The 18123-nt window shown below is 37.6% G+C and overlaps 1 protein-coding gene across 1 annotated transcript in view; it reads right to left on the reverse strand.

Moving 5' to 3' along the window:
• Positions 1-1006: 1006 nt before the first annotated feature.
• The window catches only part of ARFGAP3 (ADP-ribosylation factor GTPase activating protein 3), a 32983-nt gene continuing 15866 nt past the window's right edge, over positions 1007-18123 (reverse strand). The window contains exons 9-15 of the mRNA XM_009879696.1: positions 15143-15268; positions 14390-14512; positions 8341-8478; positions 6994-7117; positions 5867-5957; positions 1815-1936; positions 1007-1199 (exon numbers count right to left, since the gene is read on the reverse strand). Coding sequence (XP_009877998.1) covers positions 1182-1199; positions 1815-1936; positions 5867-5957; positions 6994-7117; positions 8341-8478; positions 14390-14512; positions 15143-15268 — 742 coding nt within the window. The 3' untranslated portion in view covers positions 1007-1181. The remainder of the gene's footprint in view (positions 1200-1814; positions 1937-5866; positions 5958-6993; positions 7118-8340; positions 8479-14389; positions 14513-15142; positions 15269-18123) is intronic.

The raw sequence follows: 18123 nt of genomic DNA on the forward strand, positions 1-18123 counted from the left end.
ATTAAAGGCTCATTTTACCAGATCATTGTATAGACAGAATACAGACGGCAGTATTTAGAAAGCTGGAGACTGGTGTCTGCACATAGAAATTTAATTAAAAAATGAGTTCATATCAATTGTTTTTATTAGATATCAGCAGTTTACAAATTTGAATTAAGAAATAAAGTTACAGAATGAAATTAACTTGAGCTCATTCTTGGTTGTGAGGTTTTCTTCTTCAAGTTCATAAACGTTTTTATACAGGATGTCATCAACAATAAATTCTAGACTGTCTAAAACACAGCCCCACTATATTTCCTCATTCAATATTTCATAATTTATCAAAAAACTAAGATTGTTCTAAACATTTTTAACAAGTATTTAATTAACTGCTCTATTAGGCCCTTTATTATTATTTTTTTTTCAATTTGTACACAATACAGATTTTTAAAAAGCACTTAAGGATTCTATATTGCAATTTTTGTAACTTTCAAAACTAGGAATAAATAAGATTGTTCCCATGACAAGATGAAATCCGATATTCAATATGCCATGCGTCTTGCCTTCTCCATACCTCACATCTAAGCATATAATTTTCTAGCAGGAATATTGTTTTAAAACACTAATTCCCCATCATTTTAATGCACATCAATTTACGACTGCAAGAGCTTCTACTTCCTGATAAGCGCAGGTTTAACTTAATTCTCTATGTAGCTACAGTCCACTAAATATCACCTCAGCGTATGCTTAATTTAAATTTTCTCCTCCACAGCTCATAAAACCATCAGAAGACAAGTTATGTCTGGTGAGTAAGGATGCAACTGCACAAAGGTTTCTGTTAGGAAGCCTCCCTTCCAACATTGGGTTCATCCTTCTTTCTTCTTCCTGCCTCACAGCCAAAACAGTAATAAAATAAACTTCCAACATCTAACAATAAGGTTGTTAAGAAATACAAGACTGTAAAGGCGGGGGGAGAAGCATATGCTATGTAACAAGTTGCTACAAGATTTCTGCTCTGTAAAGATGAAAGAGCAGTAAGAAGAGGCTGAGCCAGAAAGCTGCACAAGTAAACAAATATGCTGGAACAATTAAAAACATCAACAGTCTTAAGGCAACCTTCATTTGAATCAGCGGTGTAATTACTTGTATATCTGAAGAGAAATCCTTCTGTAATGTACTTAATTATGTCGATACAAAGGACATTATGAACCATATCGATCCTAGAAAAGTAAAAAAAAGAAAAAAAAACAGACAGACATGAGTATGTTTTCCATTAAAAGAGAATAGTTTTACTTAAATTTATAAAATAAATCGTAGTTTAATTCTTAAAGACCTAAAGAAAATTGACCAGTGTTTCCAAGAACTGGAGCATGAAGCATGCTTTACACTACTGAGACCAAAATGTCGTCGTTTTGCGCACAAACATGGATGAAAGGTATTACTGTCAAGTCAATCAATACATGAGTTGGGCTAGATAATCACTGCAGGTCCCTTCCAACTGAACTATTCTATTCTGAGTTATGAAGTCTTGTTACTTTAAAAATAAAGTGACAGCAATTAACTTCCATGGTGGAATTTTTGTTTCAATTGTACGAAAAGAAATAAAGTATATAAGGGAAAAGACAAAAAAGATCATTCTAAAGAAGGTGAACTATCAGCTACAGATTTATTTTTAAAAAGATGAAGATCTACTGTCTACTATGAGAGGCCTATAAAGCTTAAAACCAAATTCATTCTTTTCTCCATAAAGACAATTCAACACCAGGATCTATGACACTAAATCCCTACAAAAAGATTTTAAGTGATGTTTAATAGTTTGTAATATTTTTACTAACCTGTATAGAAGTCATGACCCCATTAGCAAGTACAGAAAGTTTTCCAGCGACTGATTTCACTCCTTGTTTAAACTGAGCTATATCAGGAGCTGAAGGCAAGACATTTGTAATATTGTAGCTTCCTAAAAGGAGAACACGCACACAAGAAAAAAAACCCATAATTTTATATTAAAAGTAGCCTTTTTTTTCCCCCTGAAGTACAACACACTACTAGAAGCAATAAAGACGAATGTCTGATCAACACTGTAAACAACACTAGGCATAGATCTCGAATTTCTTGAATGCATCTTCCTTTTAATGTCTTCCAGTTGTTCATAATTCCATCCAGAGTGTCATCTTCTGCACTTCCTATCTGCAGCTGAGCAATTAATGCTTGAATAAGATATGATTTATTCTGCACTTTCAGTCTGCTGCATTATTATTTGTCTTGTATCGTAAACAGGTGTTACTACCTTGCAATTTAAAGATGAATGCACTTTAGGGGTGGCTGAAGTGATGAATCCTATTTGTATGCATGCATACGTATGGTTTGCATGCTGTATATACATATATATTTTGCAGTACTACATCTGAGGCTTGGAAAATTCTATAGAAATTATAGTAAAGGTAAGTAAGTAAGTTTTAAAACTCCAAAACAAAGCTGACAATCAAGTCTTCCTTAAAGCCGATACAGTTCAGCCAATAAGTGTTACCTCTACTGCTATTATGAAAAGTACAGGCCTAAAGATAACGGAAATAAAAATGTTTCAAAACTACCAGCATGGTAAACATTAACATGCTAACAATTACAATCACACACTCATTTGCAAAAAAAAACAACTTACTGGCAAGCCTTAATATTAAACACCTGATACTGTAAAAGGCACAAATTACAGTAAAACAGCATCACAGAACTATGACCTCGGGAATAAACGGGGCTCCTGAGAGGATGCATCCCAAAGCAGACCGTTTTCAAAACAGAGACTGCAATCTATAGCCTTAATTTAGGCACGTAACCAACTGATACATGACCAGTCGGGACACAACTGGTAACCTGCAAGCAGTTCCTGAACCTTGGAGAAGCTTGTCCAGCTGCGGACTTCACAACCTCCACAACTGTTAACTCCTTTCGACAGCGGCTGCACACAGGACATCTCGACACATGGGTGGCCCTTTCTTCTCCTTTTTTTCTTTTTGTACAGGGGTTGAGGAGGAAGAGAGAGAGAACCTGCAGCTCCTCTTTCCATGGGGAATTAAAGACACCTGCCTCATTAGCACAGTGAGACAGGCATTACTGTAGATAATTTTATTTACCTAAGTTAAGGCTGGTTCGTAGTGGCAGATGCAGTGTCACATTCAGAGAACTTCCCACTCCATTCTTTACAGCCGGCTGGTAGCTGTTTCTACAATGCTTGGGCACACTTGTTTATAGATTATTTTCAAAAATTCACTGTCGCTGAGGCAGCCCTAATTCTGAACTGTAATTCTGACTTCCTTACAATCTGTTTCACTTACCAAATGCTTCAGCATTTTTGTTGTTAAAGTCAGAATCATGGAAATAAAACTTGCAGATATAAATAACCTGAGAAAAGCTCTAACCACTTTTCAGCCACATGAATTTGCTTGTTTTTCTGGTTATGTACGGTTGTCCGAAAAACTTCTGGTAAATGAGACAGGAAAGCAACTCCTATTCTTGTGATTTCTTTCAAAATCAGCACCTATGAGTCAGCCATCTGACATGCCATCTTTCATAAGCAACAGGTCTGAAATAATGCAAACTAAAAGTGTTTTCTTGCAGCCCCCTCCTTTTGGTAAATAGCTCCTACAGCATTCTGTACAAAAGCAAGCATCCCAAAACTGTTCTACCCGAAAATCCCAGCAGTGCGGATAAAAACTTTAGATTGAAAGGACATTTCATTCTGGCAAGGACCCCAGAATTACAGCAGCGTTTTTGTTGCCAGCCTCCCGTCTCCTGATTACCTTTATTTTATGGAACTAGTGATGGCCTTGGCAATAATTCAACACCAGACAAGATATCAGTGCAGTAAAATTTCCCCAAGAAGGGCTATTGTCAAAAGATAGTCTTTGGGGTGGGGGTGTAACAGAAAAACATGCAGTTCTGTAGACTGAATATAGTGTGAATGCATAATATACAAACTAATAACTCCTGGTGTATTTTTTCCTATTATTTTAGAGGAGTTAACAAAGCTTAGCAGAAGTTTAGTCTTTGTAATACAACTTTAAATTCACTATTGGGTTACATGCCAGTCATGGAGAGTAACTAACCTCAAGTCACAGGCAGGTATTTTTCACTCCATTATTTGGAATCTCTGTATACCCCCACAAGCCCCAAGAACCTTTCCAAGTGGTAAGTAATTAATAATCATGTGTGCACAATTCACGTACGCATAGTAAACTTTGCATAATTGCCTGTAAGTACTCTTACTCAGAATACAGTGAGAATTTTATCACATATAGAATCATCATAGAATCATGGACTGGTTAGAGTTGTAAGGGACCTTAAAGATCATCTAGTTCCAAGCCCCCTGCCCGGGGCAGGGACACCTTCCACTAGACATGTATGTGTGTGTACACAGAAAGGCACTTTCATATATACAAACACAGATACATATATCACATCACACAATTTGCCCCACCTTTAACTTATTTTTACCTTTCCCTAGTTAATTTTCTTACTCATTACTGTGTGAAAGCCCCACGCATATTACACAAATTAAAGGAAAAAATAATTAATTCCATACGAAATAATTTCTATGCAAGAAAATTAAAAGGACAAATAAAGTACTAGTCAACGACAGATAGATAACAAAATAATATTTATCACAACCCCATGTATTATTGAAAACATAGTTTACAAATTCAGAAACACCATTTCTTCGCGTATGTTCCCAACATCTTTTTTAAGCACAAGTATGACACCATGTTGCAAATATTCTTTCAAGTGGCTAAAGATAGTTACTGCAATTTCTGCTTTATGTCTCTTCACCTCCTTGATTTTTTTTTTCTTTATATTTTAATTGACTAAAATCCAGATTAAGTAACTGGTAACAGGAGTTATTTCTCTACTAGGCAGTGCATTCAAAACTTGCTTTCAGGGGATCAAAACTGAACAGTCACATGATTTGGTTTTTTCCCCTCCAACTTTTCCAAAGTAAAATCAGATGCCGCATACTGTTTGCTTGTCCAGACTATTTACATAATTACTCACAGATTTCAAGTTCTTCAATAATTCTTTTTTTCCATTTCTTCACAAGTTACGGAATGAAACTCAACTGATCAGGTCGATAAAATTTTCCAGTGTTTCTTACCTTTTCTATATCACGTTATTGCACTATCCAAAAAGGGTGTTAGAAAGAAAACATGAGAGATTTTCAGTTGCCTAAGGGGCTACTTTTGAGTCAATCTAATCTAATACTTTTTCCTTTCTAATTTGATGAAGTATACTCTCCAGTGTAAGGTGTTCCAACAAATCTTTTAAACAGACAAACCAATTGCAAAATTTCCTTAAAAATTTGGCAAGACCAGCGTTAGAAGCAGATATCCCGATGAATGGATATGCCATGCAACAGATTACATGGGAATTTCAAGGCCACTAACATTTTATTAAAGATTCTTCTTAGATTCAATATTATCACGACAGCTATTTTCACATCTATGAATATATAAGTTACTTATGGCAACTTATCAAAAAAACTACCTGATAGTCAATTTAGGTGTTACCTCATTTGTTTTTAAAACAAAATATCACAGTTCTCCTTTGATAAAAAATTATTTACAATAGCAGTCTATTATTTGCAACAAGTCACATAGAAAACAGTATAAAATACTGAACTTCCTGAACTGAAAATACAGAACTTGAAGTGTAAGAATATTTTTTTTTTAAATAATGACTACACCTGTTATGCTTGTTTGACTTGTTAGCGATACTAAAGTACGCTGTACTTTGTACACTTCTTGCAGAATACAGTGACAGCTAGCTGACAGCGTAACTAGAAGCAGAGTACGGCAGCGTATTCACCGCATGATAGTTTCTCACTCTGTTGTGTACATACCTGTTGGTTGCTTTTTCTGATCTTCAAACAAGTCAGCTGAACTTATAGATGAGCTTCCAGAAAGTCTTTCTAGTCGAGCCCTTGCTTCATACTAGAAAAGAATTGAGAAGAAGTAGTATTGTAACAGTATGCTGTCATCTTTCGAGGTCACGTCAGATAATTCATGAGATTACAGATACAGTTTTAGAACATTCAAACACAGCTGAAGCTGACCATTCTGAAAGCTGTTCCCATTTTGTAGTTTTCACATGACTTAGAAAGTGTGAGTTTGTTGTCAACTCATTTCCGGGTTGATCAAAGAGTGAAATTTACCATTACAACACCAAGAGGCCTACTCACCCTTAGCTACCCTAAAAAAGGGGATTGCTGGACAGGCAGAGGAGAATTAACTACACAACCATTAAAAACAACAAATGAAAAATGTGAAATGCAGTGGTTGAGTAGGGTAAGAAAAAAATCACTGCAGTTAGCATCATGTTAACCCTTCTAATCACATGATTTTAATTCAACTTTTCCTGAGTTCCTTGGGAATGGTAATGCATTGATCATATTTTTTTACATTACTGGTTACATTGTTAATTTTTCATTAAAAATTTATTTTTTAAAATTATCCCTGGCCTTCAAAATGCAACACGATGTTAATCTGTTTTTTATTCCTAGGCTGATTCAATTACATGTCATTTGCTGAAGCATTTATCTGCCTGCTTGGCCTTACAATAGTAATAATGTTTCCATGTAACGGAAGGGAGAGCTGTTTTAACAATGATTTGTTAGCATCAGTTTCGGTACTTAGAACAAAAGCAGTAAGCCTTCACGCAGCATCAGGTTGATTCTTTCAAATTGATTTTTGACTGCTGACTCACAGCCTACCACTTCTATCAGAGAGGAATGATGTTGGAGGTAAGGACCTACTTGCAGCTGCAACTCCTTAGGAAATACTAAACTATCAGAGTTATCAGAGACTTGTACATTTCTGTCAAACAAATATTCAACGGGATATAATTCTATAAGCTTACTAATTCTACCGATTTGAACTATTTATTGCCTTCTCTTTATACAAGAGCACCATGTTTATAGTCAAAGAATATTTTAGCATTCAAAAATATTTGTCGCTGCTTTTTACTTACATCCGCATGATCTTGCCTTCCAAAATACATGTCTGATGAAATTGCTTTGACGTTGCCAAATTTTTTTTGCGCCTCATCTGTGTTTAAAGATGGTTCATATTCAGGCTTACGACGAGATGTAGGCCTAAAAGAAAAATAAACTGCATTAGTGAGTGTAACTTTTATTTACATCATGGCAGAATGCAATAAATCAAGCAAGAAGCACTATCATCCTCTTTTTGTGAAGCCTAAAAGTATAACTGCGATTTCTATTGTTTTTATAAAAGTTAAATCACTATGAACCCAGGATAAAGAACTTCAGAAAACTAAGTTGATACAGCAGCAAATAAAATTCCAGTGAGTTTTACAAGATGGTGAATATATAGTATTTCAAATTCATTAATCCTGTATCTTTATTTTCAGAATTCATTTAAAAAGCAAGACAAAATTATGTCAACAAGGATAGAGTATTTTTACAAAACCTCAAAAAACCCGAAACACAATGTCAGTGAAATCCAGATTTAAACATAATAGTACAAAAAAGTTCACCACCCTTTGAACTGTCGCTGCCTTCCACCTCAAACATACATATGCAACACTTGCCTTTTGTCTCTCTTTTTTTTTAATTTTTTATTAAATATACTCAAATAAAGAAGTAATAGCATTATGGACATGAAACCCTATTTTGTGTAATATGCATGACTGGTCCAGTCTTCAGGAAACAGCAGAACATGCTTGTGTTTGGGGAAAAAAAAAAAAAAGTTGTACTTAACTGCACAAACTGCATTGTGCAGGTAAATGAAAATACAGGTAATAACAGAAGCAGAAAACACCAACCAAGCACACAAAACCCCACATTCTTATATTTTCCACTTGATTACAAAGATGAAAACACAGCCGTTAGAGAAGAAATATATTCTTTTTTTATCATCACAACAATTAGACCTGTTGTTTGCAAGTATCTTCAATACCTTCATCCTGAAAGCTGAGTACCCTACAGTTTCATTCATTTGGTAACTGGGTTCTCTTTGGTTCGTTATGCAATAAACAAAGCAAGTAAAGCAAGTGCACTCTCAGAACAGTGCAAATATTTGAGTTTCTTTCCACATCTTTTGTCTGCTTTTTTTGCTGAATGCTTTGGAAATGACCTCCAGTACATATACTCAACAGCACTGAACAAAACAGTGCTTAAAATGTAAAAAACTAAATAGGTAATCCAGCTTACAAAAGAAATTCAGCCAGGAAGTCCCTTGACTGCTGATTTTTCCCTCTAGACTGAAAAAAATCCCACTACTATGACCAGGACTCAAATCATATTAGCAAGCTTGGGCTTGCTCTACAAAAATCAGTTAGGTTTACTTTGCATACCTGTCTGAAAATCCTGTACTTTTTGAAGCTAACATTACATCAACATCTCTACTGTTATTTTCTTTCTTCCAAAAAGAATCTGTATTATCATCCCATTTAGAGAAAGTACTGCTCCTCAAATCTGAAGAATCATAGTACCTAAAATAAAAGAAAAAGAACTATTGAAAAAGTAGGCATTTCATATTGTTAAATAAATATTGCATTAATAAGTGTTCACTAGCAAGTAAATTTTCAGCACAATGGGAGTTGTCAGTAAATCATTTGGATTTCAAAATATTGGCTAGAAGCTTTGTGCAGTCGAATCCAACCGATACTTGGGGTTTTTGCACACGTATTTAACCAAGTGAAAAGTTCAGCCTTTCTTTAGGCTGGATACGGTCATGAATATGCAGTGGACTACCTGAAAGATCTGGTCCTATCAAAAACAGCAGAGCAAAGTCCTCATTACTTCAAAGTATTATATCTTCTTTAGTGTCAGACAAAGCACAGGGAAGAACACTGTCAAGATACCTGGCTGGTTTAAGAGCTTCGGGAGCTAAGAAAACTTCAGGATGGACCCTGCAAGCAAGGCATCATGATGATTATGCCCCATCCCTGGAAGTGTTCAAGGCCAGGTTGGATGAGGCTTTGAGCAACCTGATCTAGTGGGAGGTGTCCCTGCCCATGGCAGGGGGGTTGGAATTCGATGATCTTCAAGGTCCCTTCCAACTCTAACCATTCTATGATTCTACAAGGTAAAGCAGCCTGCTTGTAAAGGCTTGGTGTTCTTGACTCTCCATACTAAGAAACCAGCTATGGGAAAAGCCACCACAACTTTCAAGGCACTTTGAACACTCCAGAGATCCAAGAGCACCTAACCCATGGCATCCAATAGTGCTGTGGTTTCACATGGGGCAAAGTTTTCTAACTAAGGGGCTGGCTGATATTTAAGCATCACTTCCTCCAAGCTCAGGATTGGTGCATCCCTAAGAGCAAGAAATCAGGCAAGGGAAGGAGGAGACCTGCATGGCTGAGCAGGGATCTTCTGAAAAAGCTCAGGTGGAAGACAGAAGTTTACAGTACGTGGAAGAAGGGGCTGACTGCTTGGGAAGAGTGTAAGAATGCTGTCAGGGTGTGCAGGGATGAAATGAGGAAAGCCAAGGTAGCCTTGGAATTGAACCTGGTGAGGGATATCAAGGCAAATAGGAAGGGTTTCTTTAAGTATATAGGAGACAAAAGGTAAACTAGGGAAAATGTGCGCCCGCTGTTGAACAAGACAGGTGCTGTGGTGACAGACAACGCAGAGAAGGTGGAGTTGCTGAATGCCACCTTTGCTTCTGTCTTCACTGCTTGGGCCAGCTCTCAGAAGTCTCAGACTTTGCGGGTAACAGAGAAAGTCTGGAGGAAGGCAGACTTTCACTTGGTTAAAGAAGAACAAGTTAGACAACAATTAAGTAAACTGGATATCCACAAGTCCATGGGGCCTGATGGGATGCACCCTCGAGTGCTGAGGGAGCTGGGCGAAGTCATTGCTGGGCCGCTCTCCATCATCTTTGGAAGGTCCTGGAGGACAGGTGAGGTGCCTGAGGACTGGAGGATAGCCAGTGTCACTCCAGTCCTCAAAAAGGGCAAGAAGGATGACCCAGGAAACTACAGGCCACTCAGCCTCACCTCCATCCCTGGAAAGATGATGGAACAGCTTGTTCTGGGCATCATCTCCAAGCATGTGGAGGAAAAGAAGGTTATCAGAAGTAGTCAACACGGATTCACCAAGGGGAAGTCATGTCTGACTAATCTGATAGCCTTCTATGATGGTGTGACTGGATGGGTGGATGAGGGAAGGGCAGTGGACGTTGTCTACCTTGACTTCAGCAAGGCTTTCAACACCATCTCCCACATCATCCTCACAGGCAAGCTTAGGAAGTGCAGGTTAGATGAATGGACAGTGGGGTGGATTGAACAGTGGCTGACAGATAGAGCTCAGAGGGTTGTGGTTAGTGATGCGGAGTCTAGTTGGAGGTCCGTAACAAGTGGTGTTCCTCAGGGGTCAGTACTGGGTCCAGTCCTGTTCATTATATTCATCAATGACCTGGATGAAGGCATAGAGTATACCATCAGCAAGTTTGCTGATGACACAAAACTGGGAGGGGTGGCTAACAAGCTGGAAGGCTGTGCCGCCATACAGCGAGACCTGGACAGGTTGGAGAGTTGGGCAGAGAGAAACCGTATGAAATTCAACAAGGGCAAGTGTAGGGTTCTGTATCTGGGGAGGAATGCATCAGCACAGGTTAGGGGCTGACCTGCTGGAGAACAGCTCTGTGGAAAGGGACCTGGGAGTCCTGGTGGACAAGAGGATGACCATGAGCCAGCAATGTGCCCTGGTGGCCAAGAAGGCCAATGGCATCCTGGGGTGCATCAAGAAGAGTGTGGCCAGCAGGTCGAAGGTCATCCTCCCCCTCTACTCTGCCCTGGTGAGGCCGCATCTGCAGTACTGTGTCCAGTTTTGGGTTCCCCGGGTCAAGAAGGACAAGGGAACTGCTGGAGAGGGTCCAGCAAAAGGCTACAAAGATGATTAGGGGATTGGAGCACCTTTCTTATGAGGAAAGGCTGAGGGACTTGGGTCTTTTCAGTCTAGAGAAAAGAAGACTGAGGGGAGATCTTATCAATACTTAGAAATACTTAAAGGGAGGGTGCCAGGGGGATGGGAACAATCTTTTTTCAGTGGTGCCCAGTGACAGGACAAGAGGTAACGAGCACAAACTTGAGCATAGGAAGTTCCATCTAAACATGAGGAGGAACTTCTTTACTCTGAGGGTGGCAGAGCACTGGAATAGGCTGCCCAGAGAGGTGGTGGAGTCTCTGACTCTGGAGACGTTCAAAACCCACCTGGACACTGTCCTGTGCAACCTGCTGTAGGTGACCCTGCTCTGGCAGGAGGGTGATCTCCAGAGGTTCCTTCTGACCCTGACCATTCTGTGATTCTGTGGTAGTGGCTAATCTCACAGTTGCCAATGAGTCAATCTATAAGCTATGGAAGCAGGGAATCTGCTCCCATTTTCTGAGGCATCAATAAACATAGTTCAGAGCAGTTAGGGAAGCCCTTGTCTCTGGTTCTGTATATGTATTTTTAATACAACTATTAGTATTAAATACCTCTAACCTTTGTAACATGTTTCATTAAAACAATGCTAAATAACATGTTTCTTAAATGTTAGTAAGATAATCTTCCCTTGCATATCAAAAGTGCAGGGAAAACACAAACAGAAAGCAAAGAAAAAAAAAGAAGCATGTTTGTCAATTCCTGAGGTGCCTTATCTTGACCTTTTCCTCTTTAATTATCTACATATATATAAACTTACATGGAAAATACTTGAAAAAAAAAAAACCCCAAACAACTATCCAAATGCCAAAGATTAAAAATTTCCCTTTATGGTTAAATAAATTTTCTTAAAGTTTGGATATGACAAGGATAGGGAGTAAGACGATCAAAATGACAGGAGGCTAGCAGAACTGAATCATTCAAAAGAACAAGCACAGGATATTAAAGCCCACATCTGTGTTTTGTGAAAAGCACCTTAAAAAAACCACCATTCTCCAAGTTTGTGTTATGAATAGTCAGGACATTGTTTTTGCAGTTCATGAGAAATGTGACACCTTCAGCAGCAAAGTCTCCCACCTCTGAACATGTAAAATAGCACAGACAGACCTGGAATGAACTGCAAAAGGCAGGAGTCTCCCCTCCTCTCTCCTGACAGACAAAAGGAAGTGCATTTGGCACTCTGAGACAAGGAGACTCACTGCAATGCAATCTTCATCTTCACAATATCAACGCACAAGGGTGGATATTACACCCAGCAGATTTCTGAAAGTATTTTTTCCTGCTGAATGAGGCTTTTTAGCCCCACAACCTTTTGGATACAGATGGAAAATCCAAAGTAAGAGTCATAGATGAAAGTTGAAAAGAAAGGAAAAAAATCACAGAACCTACTTTTTGGGGCACATCACTATACCAATTCAATCTTTCACTGTTCCTGTGAGTTTAGGTTGTTTTCAGTACAATATCATGTGTAAAATAAATAAAAGGAAAGCAGAAACTCTCAGACAAGAGTGGTGCAGGATCAGAAAGTAGTTGGTATTCCAAATTTCTTCATTCAGCTGCCTCTCTCCCTTACATCTGCTTAGGAATATGGCAAGGCACTACATGCTTTGCTACAACCAGGGTCATTTGCTTTTGGCCTGACTTCTCAGTTTCTGTGTCATATGCTCCTATGGTAGCAGAGCCTAGAAGCACAGTATACAGCCTGCAAGGAAGCTACTACATAGCAACGCTCTTATTCCTGGCCACCTAAGAAAGAAGCCACAGCAATCATTAGAAGTTCCACATGGATGTGTAATAACAAACAATGTGTGTATATATAGATATGAAGCTATCCAATCTCACAATGGCCATCAAAACCACGGGATGGGGCAAGGGCTACAAGAGCTGATTCAGACACAATTACTTAATTTCAGATTTTCAGAACTTTGCAAAATATTTCTGCAGTACTGGGGCAGGACAGAGGGAGAAAGAACAACTGCATTTAATAGAAAATAAAATTTTACGTTGCTATGTTAATAAAGATTTTATTAATTGTAGCAAAAAGAAAAAACAAAACCCAAGGATTTTAACACTATGTATCATATAATTACACAATATTATATCTAAACCCTGAGGCATTTAGCTTACTCAATTCACAGATACTTATCAGCACTCTAATATCCAGCATGATTATTTTGCTTTTGGGCATATACCAAGATGATACTAAAATTACTTTACCTCTATTTCAAAGTCACAGCTTGGAATAAAGGATAATAAACACCTTAAAAACCTTGCGAAGTCCAAAAATATGACTTTATATTTTCTTTAAAGAGAATTAATTTGTACACCAACTCCAGTTAGATTCTACTATTGCTATAACTAGAAGAACAAGAGCCAGGAACTGCTAGATTACAATTTATCTTCTAATTATTGAACCAAAACACATTAAAAAGCCTCTTCCATAATTCATCCTTTGCCTGCTAGTAGGCTTATGAATAATTTGGGAGCAGTAACACTTCTTTTCAAGGGACAAATAGAAAAACACTGAAATGATACGTTTTATTTTACAAGACTGCTGCCAGTTTACTTGGTACCACATTTGCATTTCTGCTACTAGTAATTACACTACGAAGTAATGCCACAAAAGCCTTTGTGTTTTTATTTGCCTGTCTACAAGTAATTAGGTACCATTTTTCATGTTTCTGTGGCACCAATCCAATGAAGGCAGTTTATAAAAGCAACACCTGTTTCTATCTATCAGTCCAGAAACACCTGTTTTGTTGCAATTAGGGCCTAATTTTTTTTTTTTCTCCCTCCCAACAGCAGCATTTTATAACTTGCTTTGCATTCATGCTCTGACCAAAAAATTGTCAATTGTTTTTTGCTTACATTTCATGTACAAATACATAAAAGACTATCAAATATGACTGCAGATATGTACACAATACATCTAACATACAATACCTCAAAAAGATTTACGTTTTCGCATTTGGCATGCATCCAGTTAAAAGACTGATGCAACTGTAGTATATGTAGTACCAGACTTCGATACTTGTTTAATTTTAAATTGAAAGTTGAAGACAGTACCACAAGGGGGTAAAAAAAAAAAAAAAAAAAAAAAAGAAGAACGAACACAAGTCATTCTCACAAAAAGTTCACTGGATTTGGTACACAGCAAATAATAGCTTATATGGCAACTGTCTGTGCAAGTAGAGACGAGACCCTGAACAAGACAAAACCTGTAAACACATAATTCAGACTACCTTCTCAGAAAAAGTGACTCCTCTTCCTTATAAATACATCTGTCATCGAGGTAAGGTCAATTATTTCACAACTTTTGTGATTCAGATGTCCCCTGAAAATATGCTAGGTGTATAGACTTGTCCAATTGTCTTCTGTTTTGATCTTAAATTCCAAACATATCGTGTACATTTGAATAAGCAACTTGCGTATACTTCTACACCCACTCAAAATAATAAGCTTACACGTTACCTTGAACTAGAAGAGAAATATGAGTCTTCTACATCATCGGTGTACTTTTTCTTCGGCTTTGCAATTGCAGGTGTTTCCTGCTCTATTGTTTGCATATCTGAGGTGACTGAGTGAGAAATGCCACTGGGGACAGGAAGAAAATAAGTATGTAAAGAGATGACAAAGTTCAGACCCTAAAAAGAAAAGAAATGGAAGCCCAAATCTAGTTTCTGAAGCTTGCTGATAAAGCCCAAGCTATACAAACACTTAAGAAGAAAGGAGGAATTAAAAAAAAAAAAAAAAAAAAAAAAGGAACCCTGGAAAACTCAACTGTAGCAGTGACAGGACTTCTGAACATACAAAAAACGCCCTGGAAAACTCAATTGTAGTAGTGACAGAACTTCTGAACACATTCCAACAGCTGGAAAACACAGCAATGTGATTTTGAGAGTTTTGGTTTGGAAAAGACAGACCACATCTAGATTGGTACTGTTCACTGAAAACATCCTGGCTACCTTCCTCACAGTCAGCTAATGAAGGCAAACACACTGCAGACATCCCACAATTTAGGTTATCATCTGTCTGGTAGGTCAGAATTTAACTCTATCAGAAGTGACCCTGGCCCTTCCCCCTGTCAGATACTAGATTCTTTGGTAATATTGTTTAAGTTTCCATAACATGCTTCAGTATATTTTTTCATTTCCTAAGTAAAATGAAGGATAACTACATAAAGCCAAAGAGTATTTTAAATACAATTTATAGAACTTCACATACCTTCTGTTGCTGCCAAACCCCATGCCAAGTCTCTCCAATTCACTTTTCTTCTTACCAGATAGATTTAACTTTTCGTCTTTTGTTTTAATATCAAGATCTCTGTAGGCCAACCGTAAAGATGATACGCTAGAACAAAACATACAGTTAACATATAACTGTAAAATGCTACACTGAATGCCCAACCCAATTGGCAGAAAATTAACAATGTATATTGTAGCACTATATTTTGTATGTTCCGCATTCACTGAAAATATTCAGTATTAGTTGGACTAAATTCTGACTATAAGGATGGGAGAAAGCCAGTGGAGAAGACTGTCTAAATGGTACCCCAGTCTGTGTATGAGGAGGTAGTCTTTCAAAAGAAATGTGAAACATGCTACTGTTAAAGTTCAGGACACAGTCTTGGACCACCATTAAGTTAACCTGAAAAAGTCTTTTTTCCACATTCCTTATTCTATGTGATACCAAAGAATTGTCAAAATTATCCAACTCTGACATATTACAGTACTGTGACATTCATAATACTAGCAATGTTTTCCCCTAATGCGCAGCTTGGCCCTGCTACATCTCTCTCCCTTCACCTCCTTCATGCTCCTAGTGGTTTTAACACTTGCTACACATGCACTCTTGAAACAAGTGCTAGAGGTAGACCACACTTCTTTATTGATGCTGCACTTCCCTGTGCCCAAAAAAGCGTCTCAGAAGAGGGAAGGAGCGTCTTTGTACTCCCAAAATGGAATATATGGAAACTTTGAAGCATCAAAAACTTATTTTCTGCACAGCTAGCAACGCTTTTTGTCATCTGAAACATTCTCACAGTTCAGATACAGTAAGCTGTCTTTCTGAGATGCCATGAGCCTTCCTATACCTCTTAACTATTTTCCAGTAATACCAGTGTAGCAGAGACAGAGGTTTTTAATCTTGATTATAGAATTTTAGAAACACTGCTTAAAATTAACGTTAGGTTAAAAGGGATACAAACAGTAATTTTAATGAGCAATGCAGCAATATTTTAACTCATAAGTTGTGACTGGCATAAAGTACAAATGAACACTATCAGAAGAAAGGTAAATGACATTTAAGATGCTGCTGTTAGACGTCCTGCTGCAAGTAGAAAGGAAGTACTTAAGTCTGAAAACCCTTGTAACTTTCCATCCATTTTGTGCAGAAGCAAGAATGAAAAGAAACCAAGTTTTTAACCAAGAAGTATTTTCTTCCAGTGTGTCTCCTAACTATTTGATTACTGAAACAGGCTTGTCCTGTCTTGATTTTTTCTGGTCCCATGCATACTGACTTAACTTTAACCAAGATGCCCCAATCAAAGTTCACACCCTGCTGGTTACTGCAGCTCCTGGGAGACAGAAGCTGTGTGGCTGAGCCTGTTAGACTGCAAAGGGCACAGCACCTGGTCACCGTCCTTCACAGACAAGGGATGTAGGTACCAGCCTGCTATAAGGAACAGAACATCACTCCTGCACTGACGAGGCATTTCAAAAAGGAGGAGAGACCTCTCAATCTTGTGATGATTAAGTATCCTTTGACTGGGGCTTTCCGGAGTTGGAGCCAGAACTAAAAATAATCACTACGTCCTATGTTCAGATGCTTATAATGATAAGAGTCGGACACAAACCAGGATGAATCTGTGGAATGAGTTTTGAAACCAATAAAATCAGAAAAATATATCTTCAAAGTACAGAGTATGTTCAGGACGTTTTAAATCTATTCTTACAGTTTAGGGACCAACTGTTACACAGAAAACTGAAAACGAAACTGCTACTAACAAAAACTACCCACTATTTTAAGTAGAAAGATTAGCAACCTATCTTATAGAATCTGTTTTATGAACATCAAGAATCTTATTTTCTGTTGATTAAAAGAAAATATTGATCAATTTTTTTAAAGTAACCAGTTTCCTATTCTCTTGTCAGTGCACAGCAGAAAATAAAGAAACTGTGTACCAACTATAAAATCACATTTTAAGTCTCAGGACTCTTTTCTCGTACTAGACTACAAAAGCATCACTTCCACTCCTGCCACGTAACAAGGCCACATGGAATTAATTTACTAAAGCTCATTATGCAAGCTTTTAAAATTAAAACCACCACACAAATTAGCTGTAAGCAAATGCAACTTTAAAAAGTATCCACCCTCTTTAATTTTGGTATATACTGCCATCTACAGTTAAAAACTGAAAAAGTTAAATCTCAAGGGAAAGTTTGCTCTACTGGGATCAGATCCATAAACTGAAGTGCATGTGCACCCCTCATGTCTGCAGACGTTTTTGGAGGGTTCTGGCCACTGCAGAAAGGTTGCAGTGAATTTATTGTAAAGGTTGCCTTGGATCTATTATAGATTTAAAACACTTCTGACACAAAAAATGAATCGCTACTTAAGACATTCTTCCAAAGTAAATTATATCCGTAAAGATAGTATCACTAAAGAATAATAATGAATAATACTGAACAATAATTTTTCTTGTTATTTAGTTGTCTGTTTCTCTGAGTCACCCCACTGGTAGTTTTTGGCAATCACTGAGAGATATGATTTTGTAGTAAAAATACTTCAGGAAAAATGAACAAACCCCTTGTGATTAACATATTTGATGCACACAAAACATCCCTCTCTGCAAAGGCTACATAAAAGTGAGCAAACGGAGTAGGGATGATATTATAGACCAGAGAGCTTGGCACCATGAGCACCAAGTGATCCTGTAATTATGGAATAATTAGAAAATTTCTCAATAGGTTATAAAAATGATGCATTTAAGAGAGGATGTTAAGCTTTACAACAGTAAAAGTGTACACTAACCAACTCTTTAATAGTCTAATTTTGATGACAAGTAACAAAATGCTAAATAGCAAAAACAGGTAGCAGAGAAATGTAGTGGAAGGAACCAGCTTCTGAGCTTTAGGGCTGAGTGTTTATTAATTAAGATGGACTAACAGATTCAAGGCCTCAGACAAAAATATTCAAAGGGTTTT

This window comes from Charadrius vociferus, unplaced genomic scaffold (assembly GCF_000708025.1).
Source record: "Charadrius vociferus isolate BGI_N301 unplaced genomic scaffold, ASM70802v2 scaffold90, whole genome shotgun sequence".
Classification (NCBI taxonomy): domain Eukaryota; kingdom Metazoa; phylum Chordata; class Aves; order Charadriiformes; family Charadriidae; genus Charadrius; species Charadrius vociferus.